This window comes from Tenrec ecaudatus, chromosome 1 (genome assembly GCF_050624435.1).
Source record: "Tenrec ecaudatus isolate mTenEca1 chromosome 1, mTenEca1.hap1, whole genome shotgun sequence".
Taxonomy (NCBI): Eukaryota; Metazoa; Chordata; class Mammalia; order Afrosoricida; family Tenrecidae; genus Tenrec; species Tenrec ecaudatus.
The window spans coordinates 181,655,464-181,674,349 of NC_134530.1; the positions used below are offsets into that span (position 1 = coordinate 181,655,464).

The following is an 18,886-nucleotide window of genomic DNA, read 5'->3' on the forward strand; positions in this document are numbered from 1 at the left end:
TTAAATGTTTCCTCCCCTCCACTATCATGATCCCAATTCTACCTTACAAATCTGGCTAGACCAGAGGATGAACACTGGTTCAGACAGGAACTGGAAACACAGGGAATCCAGGACAGATGAAAGCTTTAGGACCAATGGTTAGAGTGGCGATAGTGGGAGGGTGGAGGGAAGGTGAGGTAGAAAGGGGAAACAATTACAAGAATCTACGTATAAACCCCTCCTTGGGAGACCAACAACAGGAAAGTGGGAGACATTGGTCAGTGTAAAACATGAAAAAAATAATAACAATTTATAAATTATCATTGGTTCATGAAGGAGGGGGTAGTGGAGAGGAAGGAGGGAGGGGAAGAATGAGGAGCTGATACCAAGGGCTCAAGTAGAAAGCAAATGTTTCCAGAATGATGATGGCAACAAATGTACAAATGTGCTTGACACAATGGATGGATGTATGGATTGTGATAGAGTTGTATGATGATTTTAAAATGATTTTAAAAAACATATTGATTGAACATGAGAAAGATAAAAAATAATAACTCCAAATGTGTTTGCTAATAATAAACCAAATACAAAAGGAACACTTAGGTGAATTAAAATTATGATTAGTTCAGTTTTGAGAGCATCATTTGGCATGAGTGTAAACTCCAAGGTGAAATGAAGGCAGAGATGGAATATGTTAACTTATTTTTTCATTCAAAATTATCTAACAATTTTTATTTTATTTATTTTGGGGGGTTATAACTCTGTTTTAAAAAAATCATTTTATTGGGGGCTCTTAAAACTCTTATCACAATCCATATATACATCCATTGTGTCAAGCACATTTGTACATTTGTTGCCATCATCATTCTCAAAACATTTGCTTTACACTTGAGCCCTTGGTATCAGCTCATTTTTCCCTCCTTCCCCACTCCCCCCTCCCTCATGAACCCTTGAGAATTTATAAATTATTATTATTTTGTCATATATTACACTGTCCGACATCTCCCCTCACCCACTTCTCCACTGTCCGTCCCCCAAGGAGGAGGTTATATGTAGATCCTTGTAATCGGTTTCCCCTTTCTACCTCACCTTCCCTCCACTCTCCAGGTATCGCCACTCTCACCATTGATCCTGAAGGGATCATCTGTCCTGGATTCCCTGTGTTTAACATAATTTTTAAGCGAACCAATCTCCCTTCCTTACTGATTTATAATGACATCAAATTCCCATACTGTGTGAGTTATTTCTGACCCCCTTGGTCTATAAGAGTGCTATAGTCTACCTCCCATGCCAATACCACACAGTGTTTCCTTCTAACGCCTGTAAAAGTTTTACTGCATAAGTAAGTCTGTACCTTATTACCATCACACCTTCTTTCTCTTTAAAATTGTCTTGGTTGTTCCACAAGAAAATTTACTTAAACTTCATGAAAATTTCTACTAAGATTTTGACTAGAATCACAGTGTATAAATTTATTTGAAGAGAATAAAAATCTTAAAGATACTGAATCTTACCATCTCTGAACATAGTATATGTATATACATACACACACTTAAGTTTTTTGTTAGGACCTACAATGAAGATGTATCTTTCTCTCTATGAAAGTCTCCTACACATATATTGTAAGATTTATCACTGGTATCATATAATTCTTTACTATGAGTAGAAATTCTGTTGAAAATAATATTTTCTGATTATAGGAATGGGACTGATTTTTGTATATTGACATTATACACAGTATAATTTAAAGAAATAAATTTTGAAAGCACTATGAAAATAGAATCTTAATAATAGGTAACATTCATTAAATACTATATTCTAGGCACTAAGTCCAACACTTAAATAATCACATCTACTCCTATAATGTAGATTTAATGTCTTATTTTCCAAACCAGGAGGCACAGGAGAATTAGAATAAGGAAAGCAGTGGACCAAGAAGAGAAGTCTGAACATCAGCACTTAAAGAATAGGCAGATGACTGTAAGACAAAGCCACCTCACAGAGCACAGATCATAATCTGCTACAGATAAGATAAATCAGGAGAGGGAGATAAAATTAAGATAAGATAGGCATTTCAAAAAGAACAAAGTGTTTAAACCTGTCAACTGGAACAAAGATATACAGTTTCAGATTTTTAAAAACTTTTTCCTCTTTGGCATTGGTTATTTGTCCAAACAGTTTCAGTAAAATAGCAGGGATAAAACAAAGGTGTGTTAGACAAGGTTCTCTATAGAAACAAAACTAGGACACTTATTACTTTACAGATATATACATACATACATACATACATACATACATACATACATACATACATACATACATACAACACAAAGAAAAAATAGCCAATTAGTCCACAGAGCTGTATAGAGGGCTCAGTTCAACTCACTTCTGTGAGACAGTTAATACACTGGCAGTCCTTCAACTCACGAGGGTTGCTGGGTACAAGTCAAGGAAGCAGACAGCTGAGTCTTCTGTAGAGCAATACAGGCAGTTTGGCCACAGGCAGCAAACAACAGGACGAGTCACCAACAGTCAGCCAGATGACAGGGTCCAACAGTCCCCAACTCAAGTAATGTACACACCAGCAGTGTGCCGAAGCAGGTCTTGCAGGAACCTCAAATTAAAATGACATGACCCACGGGTTGGGTGCCCGACAGGCAGTGTAGCTCACAAATTGAGGCAGAGAACTAGCTAAGGCAGCCACACATTGGTCCAAGTATCAGAGAGCAAGAGACTGAAAGGTGAGGCTCACAGAGCCATTTATTTCTTTGCCTGTCAATTAAACTGCAACCTTATTAATCTCACATTTGTTCCTTGTCAGGTTGGCACAATAAACCTACCTATCACAAAATGTATGATGGCTGTCCCCATGGGGAGGAAGAGTGCGTGTAGTCTACATTTTGGTGACTACCCAGAAGAATGACACACATTATTCAATGTGTCCGCTTCCTATCATCCACTTTTCTTTAAATCCATTCCAAACAAGCCTTTGCTACTACTTTTCATCGATACTCATCAAGGTCACCAACTATCTCTATCTTCTGGTCAATAAGCAATATTTTTGCTTGACATATCCAACTCATTTGACTCCACAGAAAATTTTTTACCCTTAGAATATTTTCTTTATTTAACAAATTCCTTGGTATTACATAGCACTCATTGATCTACATAATAATAGCATGCATCTTCTACTGCCTTCGTTGATGTTAACTGTTTGCTAGGCATAAATGCCACGTGCTCTTCAAGGTCATTTCCATCTCTCTATTTATACCAAGACTCCTATTTTCCTAAGACATATAACTGGTATTAGGATTGCCAGATCTCTCTTTCCAGCTTTTTAAGGAAGTAGTACATTGTTTTCCATCGTAGTTGTACCATTTTACAACCCCACCAGGAGCACCCAAAAGCTCCAAGTTCTCCATGCCTGAGTCGGAGTTCTCCAGACCCTAAAAATTCACTCTGGGTAGAGTGAATTTTATCTGGGCAGGCTAAAATTTTCACAAAGAGTATAACAGAAGTAGAGGGAGGAATAGCGAGGACAAAGATAGAATAGTTAGGAAGCTACAACAGTAGTCCAGGCAATCTATAACGGTATACAGAGAAGAGTGGCCAAGTTTAGGGTCTATTTTGAAAGTTGATTTAAAGTGGCTTCCTAATGAAGATATAAGATAAAGAAAAAATCCTTATTATGAAACTGTCAAATATTTATTGTAAACATGACCAGACTAAAAACAATCTAATTAACTGAGAAAGTTTTTATGATGCTAAGAATAAACTTATATTCCATTAATTCAATTATCAGTATAAACCCAGAATTAGACCTTACTTATATGTAACTGAAATAAAGACCAAGTGTAGGGATCTTTTTCCTTAATTACCAGCTTTGGAAGAAAATTAAAGGATGCTTACACTTAAAAACAGAGTGTCCTGTCTGAGTAAAAAAAATGTATAAAATTATGCCTTATTTTATAATACTTAAATGTGCTCAGCAGGTAAGCCAAAGGTTGGAAGTTTGAGTCCATCCATGGGTAGAAAGGAAGAAAAGCATAGTGATCTAATTCTGGGGGAATTAGTCATTGAAACTCTATGGTACACAGTTCTATAAAGAGACACATGAACTTACATGTAAGTCCATGTCAACTTGCATTGACATTAGTGTCCATAAACTGGCATTCTTATATTAATTAAATAATTCAAACAATTATAAGTGTCAGTAAGTTAAGTTTTTAGAACAAGAAATGCGTTGATAAATGCTTTAATTGAATAAAGTGTATTTTCACCATAAGGCAGCATATCACAGACATTATTTTATCCTAGACATGTATAAATCCAACCCAAGTCACCAGCAGAAAAAAGCTTTACTTTGACATAAAGCAGCATTTAACAAAACAAAAAAACAGGTGGTCCTGGTGGTGTAGTGGCTATTCATTGGGTTACTAATCACCAGGTCAGAAGTTGGAACCCACCAGCTGCTGCACAGGAGAAAGAGCAGGCGTTCTGCACCGGTCATGAGTAATAATATTGGAAATACACAGGGGCATTTCTATTCTGTCCCATAGGGTGACTAGAAGTGTAAGTGAAAACGAAGACAGAATTCAAGTAGTTGTAAAACATCTTACTCTGGCAGCAGAAGCGAAAGAATCCGGACCATGGGCTGCATTTCTTATGCCATCTGTTCCAAACAGGGCTCTGATGCTTCCAGGAGCCTCTGAACGTGCCATTCCAGAGTTTGCAGGTCCAAGCAATCTTTTCCACTCACATATAGCATCATCTCTTAAAATCTCCATGGCAATAACAGGGCCACTTGTAATAAACTGGATCAGTTCACTACAAAACAGGCAAAAGACATACTTGATTTATTCTTCTGTCCACCGAGGCATCTCTCTTACCAATGAGGCTACAGTGCCATCTGACTAACTCCACGCATCCGTGAACATTGCGATCCCCAAACTCCTACTGGGCATAGTGGCTTTACAAGGGCAGGGCATCACTTTTATAAACGGAGTGCAGCAGCCCATGTCACTGCTGATCCCTAATGACATCAAATCAATTACTATTAGCCGAAAAATCACCAGCAGGGAATACACTAATTGTTTTAACATTCACATTGTCCCCATTGCTCTGATAGACAAAGGTCTTTTTATTTTTATATGGTTTACCACTACAGTCAAATACAGTGTCATAATACAAACAGTGCTAAGGCTGGTGGCATCTTGTCAGATCTTTCTAGAACAACGTTTGAGTCTTTATTATTATTATTCTTTTAATGAAGAACTATCATAACCACAAAACTGGGAAAGAACTCCGACTCGATATCTACTGCGCTGATCGAGTGTCGGATTTTAAAATACCAACAGGTCTTGAAGAAATATCCTTTTGTTAGTGCAAAGTTACTCTGGGTTATACCTCCATTAAACGAATAAAGCATCCACATAAGGTCCTCATTAAAAATACAGCACTGCGTCACCGTGAAAAGCATGAAAAGGGACGGTTCATTTTGTTTTCCACTTTGGTATGTGGATAGCAAGAGGACAGGCTTCTACGCCGATCGAGAGCTACAGTCTCAGAAACCCACGGGGCAGTGCTACCCTGCCCAGAGGGTCACTGCGAGTTGGAATGGACGCCGTGACAGGGAGTCTTTGGAGAGTATGTGTCCAAGGTGGCAAGGATTAGTTTAACTATGAACTCAGCAACACCATCTGTCCTACTGTGCTCAGCAGGGGCAAAATCATCTTTAAAGTCCATGCATCTCTTTCATGCAAACCAAGAGAGGACGACGCCTCCTAGAAAGAAGAGCTCGGTGTGACAGGCCTTTTGTGCTTTGACTCTGGATGGTTCCTCTCACGAATCATTGTGCATGCGCCAACTCCCCTCAGGGCTTCTTTTTAAAATCATTCCAGTTTATTTGGAAGAATCTCAACAACCAAAAAAGTAGGTATAGAGTATTCATACATCCCACCCTAAGTGACCCATAGGACCTCCTCACTAGATAGACTCCATTAGAGTATATCCATTATACTCCATTAGATCTTAGCCGCAAAATTAAACATGTAAAAAACATTCAATTTCGGGAAATTAAGTCAAGAGAACAAAAATGTTTACCCACTCAGTAACCACCTGTTACTGCTTATACTTCTGAATCCTACTGTACTGACTACTAACACTATACAACACTAAATCCTACTAACAGTATAAAACAAGATCCTACCTTGAAGAGATTGATAATCTAGTATATGCTGTTAACACAGAATTCTTAAAGCACAGAGTAATCCTAGAATATGCATGCGGCATACCACGAAGAGGACTCATGAGGATGACATAATGCACACAGCTTCATGGAACTAGATCCCGTGGCTGCAGCTAAGTCTTTTGTTAATATCTCGTTATTTGTTTCCCCATGCCAGAACACGAGAGACTACAACCCTGAAACACACCGTTCCTGATTTTAAACCACACAGCGTGCCCTTGTTCTGTTTGCACAATTACTTCTTGACCATTTACAGATTCCACGTGAGCACAATGCAATGTTCTGAAATTCCCACTCTTCTCAAGAATATTCAGTTTGTTAAGATCCACACGGTCAAATGACCTCCACAGGCACCAAAACACCTGTCAACTTCTTTCTGGTGTCCTCTGCTTTCCGCCAAGATCCATCTGCCATCAGTAATGATGTCCCTAGTTCCACATCATCTTACGAACCTGGCTGGAACCGCAGGCAGCTCCCTATCAATGTACTGCTGCAACTGTTATTGGATGATCTTTAGCACAATTTCACTTGCATATGATATCAATGATATTGTCCTATAATTCTGAGCATTCTATTGGATCGCGTTTCTTTGGAATGGGTACCGACGTGGACTTTTTCCCCCAGAAAGTTGGCCAGGTAGTTGCATCCCCGAATCCTGGCAAAGATGAGTGAGTGCGTTCAGTGATTTTATCTACTTGCTGAAACATTCCCATTGGTATTACATCAGTTCCTGCAGCCAGGGTTTGGGCTAAAGCTTTCTGTGAGGCTTAGACTTCTCTGTCAGTACCACTGGTTCTTGCTCATATGCTACCTCTTGAAATGGTATACTTTCTAAGAACTTCCTACATATATATGCCAATTTCAACAAAACTTGGGAATATTTTTTAATGATTGATTTGAAATAACCAATAATTTTCATACATACAACTTGGTAAAATAGATAATTCTGGGTGACAGACTAAATGACATGTCTATCTTAGAAATTTGGCTAATATAGCATCCTTCCTTATTAAGGAGTATACATGCCTTTGACTGGCAATAAAAATATGAATATGCACAATGTTATTTCAATTTAATTATATATTTAATATAAAGATTCCATTTCTATCATATCATTTGCTACATTTCAAGAAACCATGTATAGCAAAATGAAATACAGCAGTCAATGATCACTGTTTTAAGTTCTATAAGGCCCAGGATTGATGAACCTGTAGGCAGAGCAAGCAGAATAAGGATTTCTGTGGAGTTCAGTGGGAGTCGGGGTAAAAGGGAGCTGATATCAGAGAGTTCAAGAAGAAAGAGAATGTTTTGAAGTTGATTGTGGTAGCAATTGTACAAAACTGTGATTGAACTTTGAAACAATATGATATCTGTTTTTAGCTCCTATTAAAATGGTTTAGGGGAATAAAAAAGAGTCTAACATCATAACAAAAATAAATATGTAACATAAAACAGTGCTTCATGTAATTTGAATAATTCATATCATTTGGCACTGATTAAGTTGAGGCTATTTATTGGTGAGTTTATAAATTCTTATTTCATAAAAGAATAGAGACAATACAAAACCCAGGCTTGATGAGCCTATACGGACAGCAAGTAGAATCAGGTTTCTGGAGGGACAGGTACAGTGGTGGTGGTGGTGAGCGGATACAAGGCGCTGAAGTCAAGCAGTTCCGGAAGGAAGAGAACTCTTCAAACAGACTGTGGCAGCAACCGAACAATACGGCCTGATGGGACTGAACTATGGAATGATGCAATATCTACATTAACTCCCAGTAAAACGGTTTTAAAATAAAAATAACAATGTTATGCAGTTGCAAGATGTCACTATTATTCTCTTGGCAGGTTATTCTAATGTGACAGGTTTTTTTAATGTGAAAAATTTGATATTGTGAAAGCATTAATTTAGTTTTCTCCATTATATACCGTTCACTCCCCAATTAATTACTTACTTAAAAAAGGGTCTTGAATGATGATCCACATGAAAATCTGTGGCATCTTTCCTAGAAAATAATAAAATGACACAAGTTATGAATAATTATATTTAAAATCATTCCTTTCATTATTTTATATTATAAAATAAAGATGAAATACTCAAAGTTCATATTTAGGTTCTCTGTATCTAAATTAGTGATTGTGAGCCGAGTATTCTCTCAAGTATCCACTAGCAAATTTTACTCTCTCCAAGTATGACTCTAATATTTGACCAATAAGAAACATTTGTTGTCTAATGTCTAAAGAAGTTGCATTACAATAATTTTCAAATTTAAAGTGTGTCATTGTCTCTTCTAACTTTTAAACCTGGGGGATTTAAATGGACATTTTAATAGTTATATATTTTTTCTTTCAAAATTGTTTTTCTTAGATAAGTCTTCCCAAAACAATGACAATATACATGTGCTTTTAAACTGAAGGCGTATTATAAATAGAAGAAAATCACTGACGAGGTGAAGTGACACAATCCAAACAACAATGGGCTCAAGCACAACAGGCAGTGCTTCACTGTGCTGTGCATGGGGTCCCTCCGAGCTGCAACCACTCAACGCTACCTAACAAGAACCACAGTTCACAGCTTCTTAAACTCAACCCCTCACCCTTCTTCCCCCAACTCTACTGCACCTAACAGCAATGTATTTTTATTGTGCATCCCTAAATTTAAATATAATATTTCTACTGATACCCAAAAAGGATGGAGATGTGAAGAAATTCAGATTTTATTCATGGAAATTATCACTTACTATTAAATTTATAATCTTGCTAAAGAACACCTTTGGAGACAATGAAAAGATCATAGACTAAAAACTAGTTAGCTGAAAAGTCTGGGGGGAAATATTTAAATCAAAACAGGACTGCATCCCCTTATAATTTTGCATTTTTCTTACAGGCTTTAAACTAAGCCATCGGTTTGTAACAAATGCACATCAAGTACTCTTTGAAATAGCAAAGTTAAGTGTTCAGAGTTTCTCAGCTGTGCTACAACCCTCACAGGGACACAGAGAGCATGCCTGTGCTGTTCTGGACTGGGAGCAATAAAGTTCTTTTCCTCTGCCCAGGAGTCTTGTGTCTTTTGCTAGCATTCATGAAGAGTAATAGATTAAGTCGTAAATTAGCTTTTAAATTGTATAAAAAATTTTTCAATCTTAAAGGTAATGTTAATAGAGATGCATGAGATTCTGTGGACAATTAAAGATGCAGTTAAATTTCTTGAAAATTGAGTCTCATTAAACATTTTAATTGAGCCTGCGCAATGAGTAGCAATGGACTAGACAGAAGACAATGCAGAGGTTTAGCCCGAGACAAGATTATCATGCAGAGGACTGGGATAAGACACAGCACGGCATATTCAAGGACCCGAAAGCTGGCAGACCTCTAGTTGGAGTGGCAAGAAATGAGACTGTCACGGTAGGTCAGGCCAGAGGACTAACAATCTTTCATGTTCTGCTAATTGTTCACACGTTTCCTGGAAGCGATGGGAACTCCTTGAAAGGTTGTAAAGGAAGATCGGTGACATATCCAGATTTTCTGATCAGGAGTCATTAGAAAAGCAACATAGAGAATGGAAGGGAGGAATGAGTCAGACATGGCCGATCAAAAACAGGGAATTGCAACCCTAGAGTTATCGGACACACGACTCCTTCAGGACCAGTGGTGAGAGTGGCGATGCCTGGAGGATGTGGGGTAGAAAGGGCGATCTGATTACAAGAATCTACGTATAGCCTCCTCCCTGGGGGAGGGACAGCAGAGAAGAAGGCGGGGGGAGACATCAGACAGTGTAATACATGACAAAATAATAATAATTTATGAATGATGAAGACTTCATGAGGTAGGGGGCAGTGGGGAGGGAGGGGGAAATGAGCAGCAAGATATTAAGGGCTCAAGTAGAAGGCAAGTGTTTTGATAATGATGAGGGCAACAAATGTACTTATGTTCTTGACACAATGGATGTATGTATGGATTGTGATAAGAATTGTATGAGCCCAAATAAAATGATCAAAAAAACCCCCAATATAAAACCCAGTCAGCCTCTTTTAACACTGTGAGGGCCTGAACAGTGACCACTTAAGCAGCTGCAATGTGAATGATAAGGAATGATTCCCAGAGAAACACAAGAGCAGAAGCACCAAGATTTAACGATGAGGTAGATGTGGGAAATAGGGAACAGTAGCATAAAACTAGGAGGATCATTTTCAAATTTATTACTGTGTAGAGAGAAGTCAGGGCTGACGCTACGTTTGGACTAAACTTGGCAATCAGTGGTAGATGGTGACATACGCATGAAGGGCAGAACACATAAACACCCCAAATTTGGAAGCATATGCAAGAAAAAGATAAATAGCATTGGCAGTGGGTTTTGACATAATGGTGACATCCATTTAAATGAGGAGAGAAATAGAGGCAGGCTATAGGCATCTGCAGGAGTAGGGAATTCTTTAAAGTGACTCTTCTGGTCAAGGTCTCCCCTACCAAACCACCTTTTCCTGCATGGGCCTGGTAAGAAGGTAAGAAGATACTGATAGAATTCATCTGTGAGTAATTGAAACCAGGAGGCCCTGCATCCTGCTGAATAAAAAAATCAGCCCCTTGGGAAGCAGGAGGAAGGTTTTCATTACCAGCAAGAACCAGGAGTGGAGTGTGTCTCTAGATCCCTGCGCAGTGAACCTCCTGGATCCAGAAGCCAGTTACAACATTGGAGCAGCAGCAGCGGAATGAGGAGACTGAGCAAGAAGTAGTGATGGATTTCCCAGCCCACAGAGCAAGTAAGGCTGAGTGAGTGCTTTTGTACAGCAGCATGGCGTGTGGAATGGGTGCCTCTGGGCACTTACTTCAGGAAGCTAGGCTTGCTGACCCACAGAGCTGTTGCTGAGTGCCTACAGACTGAGGCTGACTCAAGGGAGGTATCTTGGGCAGTGATTCAGGGAGCTGAATTTGCTGGTCCAAAGAGGTGGAGCTGAATGCCATAGGGTTGGGGCTTATAGTGAAATGATATGTCCCCTGGGGCATCTCTTAGCAGACCTGAAAGAACTCTGCAACATGTCCTGATGAACAACTCAACCCTGAGCATCATGGCAGGTGCCCAAATCCATAATAAATGTGGAAATGTGAGCTACAGATCATAAATAGGGCTCAGAGTGTAAGATAGATAAATGGCACCATCTTCCTGAATGGATTGGAAAAGGAGAGTATATATTTTCATGAAAAATATCAACGCTGTACCATGACCACATGGCACAAGGAATATTTGAGTGTGATGAGCCTCTACCTATGGACTAAAGAGAAAGAAGCGTGTCCTGGGAGAAGATGCAGATTTCAACTAAAGAAAAGAAGCGAGGCCGAAGGCCTCTCTATGTCTGTGTCCAGAACTGTGGACATGGGTGTTTAACTTGAAACTTGACTTCCGGAGGGGACAGTGAAAGGAGTTTGCTAAGAAATCTGTGCTCAGAGGACAAGTGCTAACAGGGGCAGGGCAGTAAGGACTGAATATGGCGAGTGTGGACGAGTAATCAGAAGGAACACTACCAAAATGAAGTTTTATAAGACATGGATGGAATTAATAGCCCTGGAGATTGAAAAATAAAGCCAACACTTTTTTTATGATTGTTTTAGACTCAGTGCTCTGGCAAATTTATACCCAGTGCTAGTTCAGAATTTTTGATTGGTTCCAGAATTTTTGAATCGGTTCTTTTTCACGGACCGAAGAACCATGATGTTAGGGTAGTAGTGTCTTATCATGCGGGATTTGACGCCAAGTTATCCAGCACCGAAGTATAGAAACAAACATTTAAATATTATACTCATCCCTCCGGAATTCATTCGCAGTTCCTGCTTTAAACGAAAACATTCTCAATGCACGCAAAAACATGACCAATGTACCTGCTTATAAAGGCATTTTCCACTAAATAATAACATCACTGGAACTGTTACTAAAAATATCTAGTTATATACACTTACTATCTATATGCCAGTTTTAAAAATAACTTTACAGATATTAAACTCATGTAAAGTCATACTAAGTCCTCACACTGAGCCCCTTAATATTGCAAACCATTTGGCTCTTAGCTACTAACCCAATGGTTAACAATTCAAACCCATCCTGGTGATCTGGTTTCATGAAAAGTACAGCCAAGAACCCAATATAGAGCAATTCTACTCTGTAACATCTGAGGTGGCCAGGGGTCAAAATTGACTTACTGGCAAGAGATTTGTTTTCTAACCCACATCACAATTTTTAATGATGCAGGTCTTTTTATAACCCCAATTTTGGATATGAAGAAACTGAAGGACAGAAACAAAATGTTTAGTCATACACCTGGTTACATACATCACATTACAAGCAATGTGGCTGTAGATTCTGTGGCTCTGAAATAGAAACCTACTGCCTCTCTAAAAATATATAAACTAGATTAAAAAAATACAGCCCCCAAATATATTCAATTTAGGAAACCAGATCAGGTCTGACATTCTTCCTAGGATGAATCTGCTGACAAGTTGTTACATGTTTTTTATTGTCCAGATCAGGGGGTATCTTGGGAGTGTTAAGTCACTGGGGGTAACCCTCTTGAAGTTCTGATAGATGTTTTCGATTTTTCAGGGTATAAAAATTAGGACTGATGAACCTGTAGCGTCAGCAAGTGGCATAAGGGCTCTGGAATAAGTGCAGGGCGGCACACACGGGGTGGTGGGGTGAAGAGGTGATGACGTCAAGGGGTCCATACAGAAAAAGAATGGAAACTGATTGTGGGGGCAAATGTCCAATTCTGCTGGGTGTGACTGTACTATGGAACAATTTGATAGATGTATCGATCCCAGTTAATAATTTAAAAAATAAATTTATACCTTAAAAAGTTTTTAAATAAAATATATAAACTAGAAATCTTACATAGGGGAAAATTCAGATTAAGTAATGCTCTTTGAGGGGTAAATCTGAGGCTATTTTGTTAAGGTGGACATCTAGAGAAGAGAATTACAGTGATTTTTACAAAAGGGACACCAGAAAAGGATAGTGGCCGTGGTTGTAAAACAGGAAAGCCCTATCAATATCACTGAATTGTAGATGTAGAAACTGTTGAGTTGGTAAATGCTGTTGTGTATAGTATCATCAACATAATAAAAATTAAACAAAAATTACATAATAAAATATTCAAAAATTACCTTGAAAGCATCATCATTTTGAGTTTTGTTATAGTAAACCCAGCTTTGTTTATTATTTCAATTATTTCTCCAGCCTTTGATACTGCATCTGGTTTAATCAAGGCTAATGTTCTGTAAAGAAATAAAATAACATTTTAAAAATAAAAGTTAAGCAGTTTTTAATTTCTAATTCTCAGGCAGAAGTAATTTTCTTAATATCTATTCAAGATCAAACATCAAAATTAATTCTACAGAGAAGCATATTAAAGTTATCTCTTAAAAATTTATAAAAGGTTAGTTTTTTAATAATTTAAATTGGATATGCTAATAACAAAACTAGTAAAAGCTCAAGGGGAGCACTAATTTCTAATTATATCAAAACTAGAAAACATAAGCTTTTTATATTAACCATTACTTCTTAGAATACATTTTATATCAAAGGTTAATCTCTAGAAAGTGGCATTGAATATTCTGCACCATCTTAATTAATGTTCTCTACTGTACCTCTTCACATTCTAATATCCATTGCATTGGCTACCCACAGCCCTCACAGACAAAATTCATGAGGAAAGGGTTTATTAGGGAAGTTCACAGGTTGTGATGCCAGTAAGAAATGCCCAGGATTGAGTTGTTTATCAGGACATGTTACAGAGTTCTTTCAGGTCTGCTTGTAAATGCCCAAAGAGCAGACTACTTTGCGATAAGCCTCAGCTGGTAGGCACTCAGTTTAAGCTCTGTGGGTCAGCAAACCCAGGTCCCTGAATTAAGTGCTCAAAGGCACTCAGCTACACTTGCTCGGCAGGGTTGGGAAAGCCCATCGCTGTCCCGTGCTCTGACTTGTTCTGCGGTGCTCCTCCGATGTCGTAGCTGTCTTCTTCATCCAGGAGGCGCACTGCACAGGAATCTTGGGTCCAAAAAGCACACTCCATTTCCGGTTCTTGCTGGTAATGAGAACCCAAAGGGCTCATGTTTTTACTCAGCATGATGGTACTGTGGTGGATTCCTGTATTCGATTAGTCACAGGTGAACATTATAAGTATTCACCTTCTTACCAGACCAACACAAAGGAAAGATTGATGGGAGTTAAAGACTTGCTAGAAGAGCCACATTAAATCACTCACTGCCCCTGCATAGACCACGAGTTAGGTTTTTGGTCTATTAGATTTTAACATGTACATACTATTCGGTCATTTCAACATCCTAGAAATAATGATAAATTCTTCTGTTGGCTATTCATTAGCATGCATGATACACAAAGAATCCAACATCTTCTCATACAAAAAGGTGTATGAATAGGGGCAGCATGCTAACTTTGAAAATCAGCAAAGCAGTTCACTCTGCCCTTCTGCTGTCACATAATTAGCAGACTATTGGGGGGGGGGCCCCACCATTTAGTGAGGAAGACATACGCGGTCCAGGGAGGTAACATTCCAAAGACCACACAGCTGGTCAGTGGCGTCATCAAGACAAGACACTCAGCTCACAAGACTCCAAGTTTGTACATCTTTTGTAGCATATTCATTGCATATTTTAATATTAATATTATTTTTAACGTACCATCAAATTTTCCAAAATGCCATTTGCAGACGCAAGATACAAACCAGACTACTTGTAGTAATTCAATTTATATGAAAAAAACATTGATATAGAACTACTGCCAACTTCTATTCTTTATTTTCAAACATTATGACAACATTGGCATCAATTCAAGGATTTCATAAAAGGAGGATGGTTAGTCTTTTCATAGTTTATGTTTTTTCACCTTGGAGACTAGTGAAACTGAGAATAAAGTCATTCAAATATCCTTATTTACAACTGGCTATAACTTATGACTAGGTTTTAGAAATATTTAAATAAGGTATTGTTTCTCTTGGTCTAGTATGAGCTCTAGCCATTCCCCCCACCCCTCTCTACTTTAAAGTAGATGAATGGCTTTCATTATTTTATGTTACTTGGCTTCATTGAATTTAGTTAGAAAGTTTTCATTTTAGAATGAACATTATTTAAATATTATACATCAAAGCAGTGTTTAAGTGGTTTATGCTGAACTTGGATCTCCCGCTTGGCAAAGGGTCACGGAGAAAGAAGACCCTCGATGAGATGGCGTGACAGGGGCTACAAGTGGGTTCAAACGTAATGACTGTGGGGTGGGGCAAGGTCTGGCCGTGCTGTGTTCTGTTGTACATACGGTTGTTATGGAGTCGGAGCTGCCTCAACAGCACCTAGCAAACATTAGAAAGCCACAGGAACCACAGCTCAAAAGTAAAAATATGAAACATATACTCCATCATCAAGTTTCATAAACAAGAAACAAGTTCAACTGAGAGAACTTAGTTTAAAATGCAATTTCACTGTCTTTCAAAATGCCTCAAGGACACACTCAATTGATTAATGTCATTATTTACTCTAAATAAATTATTTTGCCTGGTCTTAACTACTTAAATTTAATATGATAAATTACTCTAAATTAATTCCTCTATATCTTCACTATTTAATTATTCAGGAGGAAGTAATTAAAATGCAATTTAGAGGGGCAAAAGACAGGCATCAGGAATCATGTATTTAAAAGTGGAGATAGTATACAAGGAAAAAAGTAGGCCACAAAATTCTAATAGTGTGTTTACCATCAGGTGCTACATAACATCCACCGAAAACACATAGTGGCTGAGCACAACAAAAATCTAATGCTTCAAGGTCCTATGGATTGGCTGGGTGGCGGGTTCTCCTGGGCTCATTCTCAGGCTATGTTTAACTGGTAAGCCAACTTGACTCAGCTGGGATGTGTGTTTCTCTTGTGCTCTTCTATCCTTGGAGGTTAGACCAGGCTCCACACACAGTCAAAAGTGTCCTATATGCCCAAGTATTTATTCAGGATCCCCTTGTGGCACACTGCTCTTTTGGCAAGTGACTCACATGGAAATTAATAAATAGCATACTTCTAAATAACGAATGCATCAAGGAAGATCTATGGAAATCAAAAGAGTATTTTTAACTAAATAAAAATGTGATTACAATATGAAATGTGGTCACATGCAATGTTAAAAGACCAATTAATGCCTTTAATTGTATAAATTTTAAAATATTAAGGATATATTATTTCTGATCAGTAATAGGCGTATTTAAGAAAAGGGGAATAAAGAAAACTTCACAGTAACTATCAACCTACTGCTGTATACCTAGCCAAGGCGACATTAAGGAAAGAGGATACATTTTTAAAATTTACATACTAATAAACAAGGCAAAATGATTTTTACTACTAAAATTGAAAGGTAAAACTCAAGAAGGAAAATTATATGAAAGAATAAATAATTAACAAAGACAATTCTGATGATAAAGAGGTAGGTAAATGCAAGTTTGTGCCAAAAGGAGGAAAAAAGCACACTGTGTACCAAAAGAAGGAAAGAGTGTCTAATGCATAATTAAAAACAAAATATTCAGTATAACCGCAACAAAACCATGCAAATTTGAAGAAGGTTTTGACTTGGAGCTAAAGAGTTTGGAACTCTTCATGGATTCAGAAAGGGTCAAAATTGATATAATTTAAGAGTTTTAAGTTAAATATGTTTCTGTTTGGTTAAATTTCAAGACTAACCACTAGAGAAAGAATGTGAAATTATATACATCCCTAAGAGGGTATGGCAGGCAGACAGAATAATAGGACTCTACAGACGTGTGCGTCCTAAATCTCTGGTGCCCATGAATATGTGACCTTGCATGGCCACGGGTTCCACAGGTATCAGTAACATTCCAGGCCTTGGGATGGAGATATTGTGGATTATCCTGGTGAGCCCAATTGAATCACATAAGAGTTTCCAGGAACAGAGAATCAGGAAGGTGACTGAGAGGACGCAGGCCACCATATTCAGCTTTGAAGATGGGGACACATGCCAAGAAATGAGGGCATCCTTGAGATGAACAAAGCAAGAAAAGAGATTCTTCCTTACAATTTCCACGGGGGGGGGGGGGGGGAGGATGCAGCCCTACCAACACTGTGCTTTTAGCTTTGTGAGACCCATGAGGGGCTGTTGACCTTTCAAACTTTAACATAACAAATGTGCATTGCATTAGTCACCAAGTTTGTGGGAATGTTACCATATCAATAAGAAAACTAATATAGAGAAATGAGGGAGACGCTGACAGAGGGGAAAACCCCTACACTAATCCAAAAGGAGGCGAGGAGGCAGAGAAATGCACAATACCAATAAACACAATGCATGTCAATGTGCATGTACGAACCTCATCAATGAAGAGGTTCTCACATTGACGGATGGCTGGGGGGCGGGGTGTGTGTGTGTGTGTGTGTGTGTGTGTGTGTGTGTGTGTGTGTGTGTGTGTGTGTGTGTGTGTGTGTGTGTGTACGCGGGCGCGTGCGCTCATGTTTGTCTTAAAGAGCTATATGCTATTTAAGGCTCCCTGGTGGCACAGTGTTTACAACACTTGGCTGCTTACCAAAAGGCCAGCAGTTCAAACTCACCAGCTGCTCTGTGGGAGAAACAAGAACACACAGTTTCCATAAATATGTACACCCTTAGAAGCCCTATGCTGCAGTTCTACCCTCGCTTATAAGGTTGCTATAAGTTGGAATCAACAGTAGTGGTTTCCTTTGATAAATATTAATTATAACTGGCATGGTGGCACTGTAGGTTAAGCATTGGGCTATTAACTACATGATATTGTTAGGTGCTGTCAAGTTGGTTGCAACTCAAATGACCCTAAAATCTATATACAAGAGAACCACACCCCACCAGGGCCAACCCCATCCTCACAATTGCTCTTATATTTAAGCCTATAGTTGCAGTCACTGTGTCAATCCATCTTGCCAACTTCCTCTTTTCCTATGTGTTGCTACTTTACTTACAAGACAGGCAGTTCAAATCAATCGGGTACTGCAAGGGAGAAAAAGGAGACTGTCTATTCCCATAAAGATTTGCAGCCTAAGAAATTCATACTGGGTCACTATGAGGCAGAATTAACTCCATGGCAGTGGGTTTTATTTACAAGAGACATACCTATAGTAGAACAAGGCTGAAAGACAGAGATGGAAAAAGATATTAGCTCAAATACCTATCAATCAAATGTATTTAGGCTACCATTAAAAAAGGAAATTTACTTTTAATTCTAACCAGTTAAGTCAGTAAGAGCCCTCTGCTTAAAAATAAACAGGACAGAAAGATAGGATTTTACCGTATTTTAGAGAATGAAATTTTAATTTCTCCTTGAGAATTTAATAATGAGAAGGTATTGCTTCACTGATTTTTTTTTTTTGCTAAGTGTTAGCCCATAAGCCATCAATGTGACTGTAGATGATTGAATATGAGGAAAAAGAACAGGGATAAATTTTTAGCAAGATCTTCATACTTAACAAAGACCCCATTCTGATGCATTTAAATGAGGAGCTGATACCAAGGGCTCAAGTAGAAAGCAAATGTTTTGAGAACGATGATGGCAGCAAATGTATAAATGTGCTTGACCAAAATGGATGGATGGACGGATAGTGATAAGAATTGTATGAGCCCCCAATAAAATGATTTT

At 38.4% G+C, this 18,886-nt stretch overlaps 1 protein-coding gene across 1 annotated transcript in view; it reads right to left on the reverse strand.

The window, feature by feature from the left end:
- Positions 1–18,886, reverse strand: part of NME7 (NME/NM23 family member 7) — a 297,332-nt gene that overhangs the window by 224,822 nt on the left and 53,624 nt on the right. The window contains exons 4-6 of the mRNA XM_075564565.1: positions 13,376–13,486; positions 8,179–8,229; positions 4,599–4,806 (exon numbers count right to left, since the gene is read on the reverse strand). Of these exons, the coding sequence (XP_075420680.1) occupies positions 4,599–4,806; positions 8,179–8,229; positions 13,376–13,486 (370 nt within the window). The remainder of the gene's footprint in view (positions 1–4,598; positions 4,807–8,178; positions 8,230–13,375; positions 13,487–18,886) is intronic.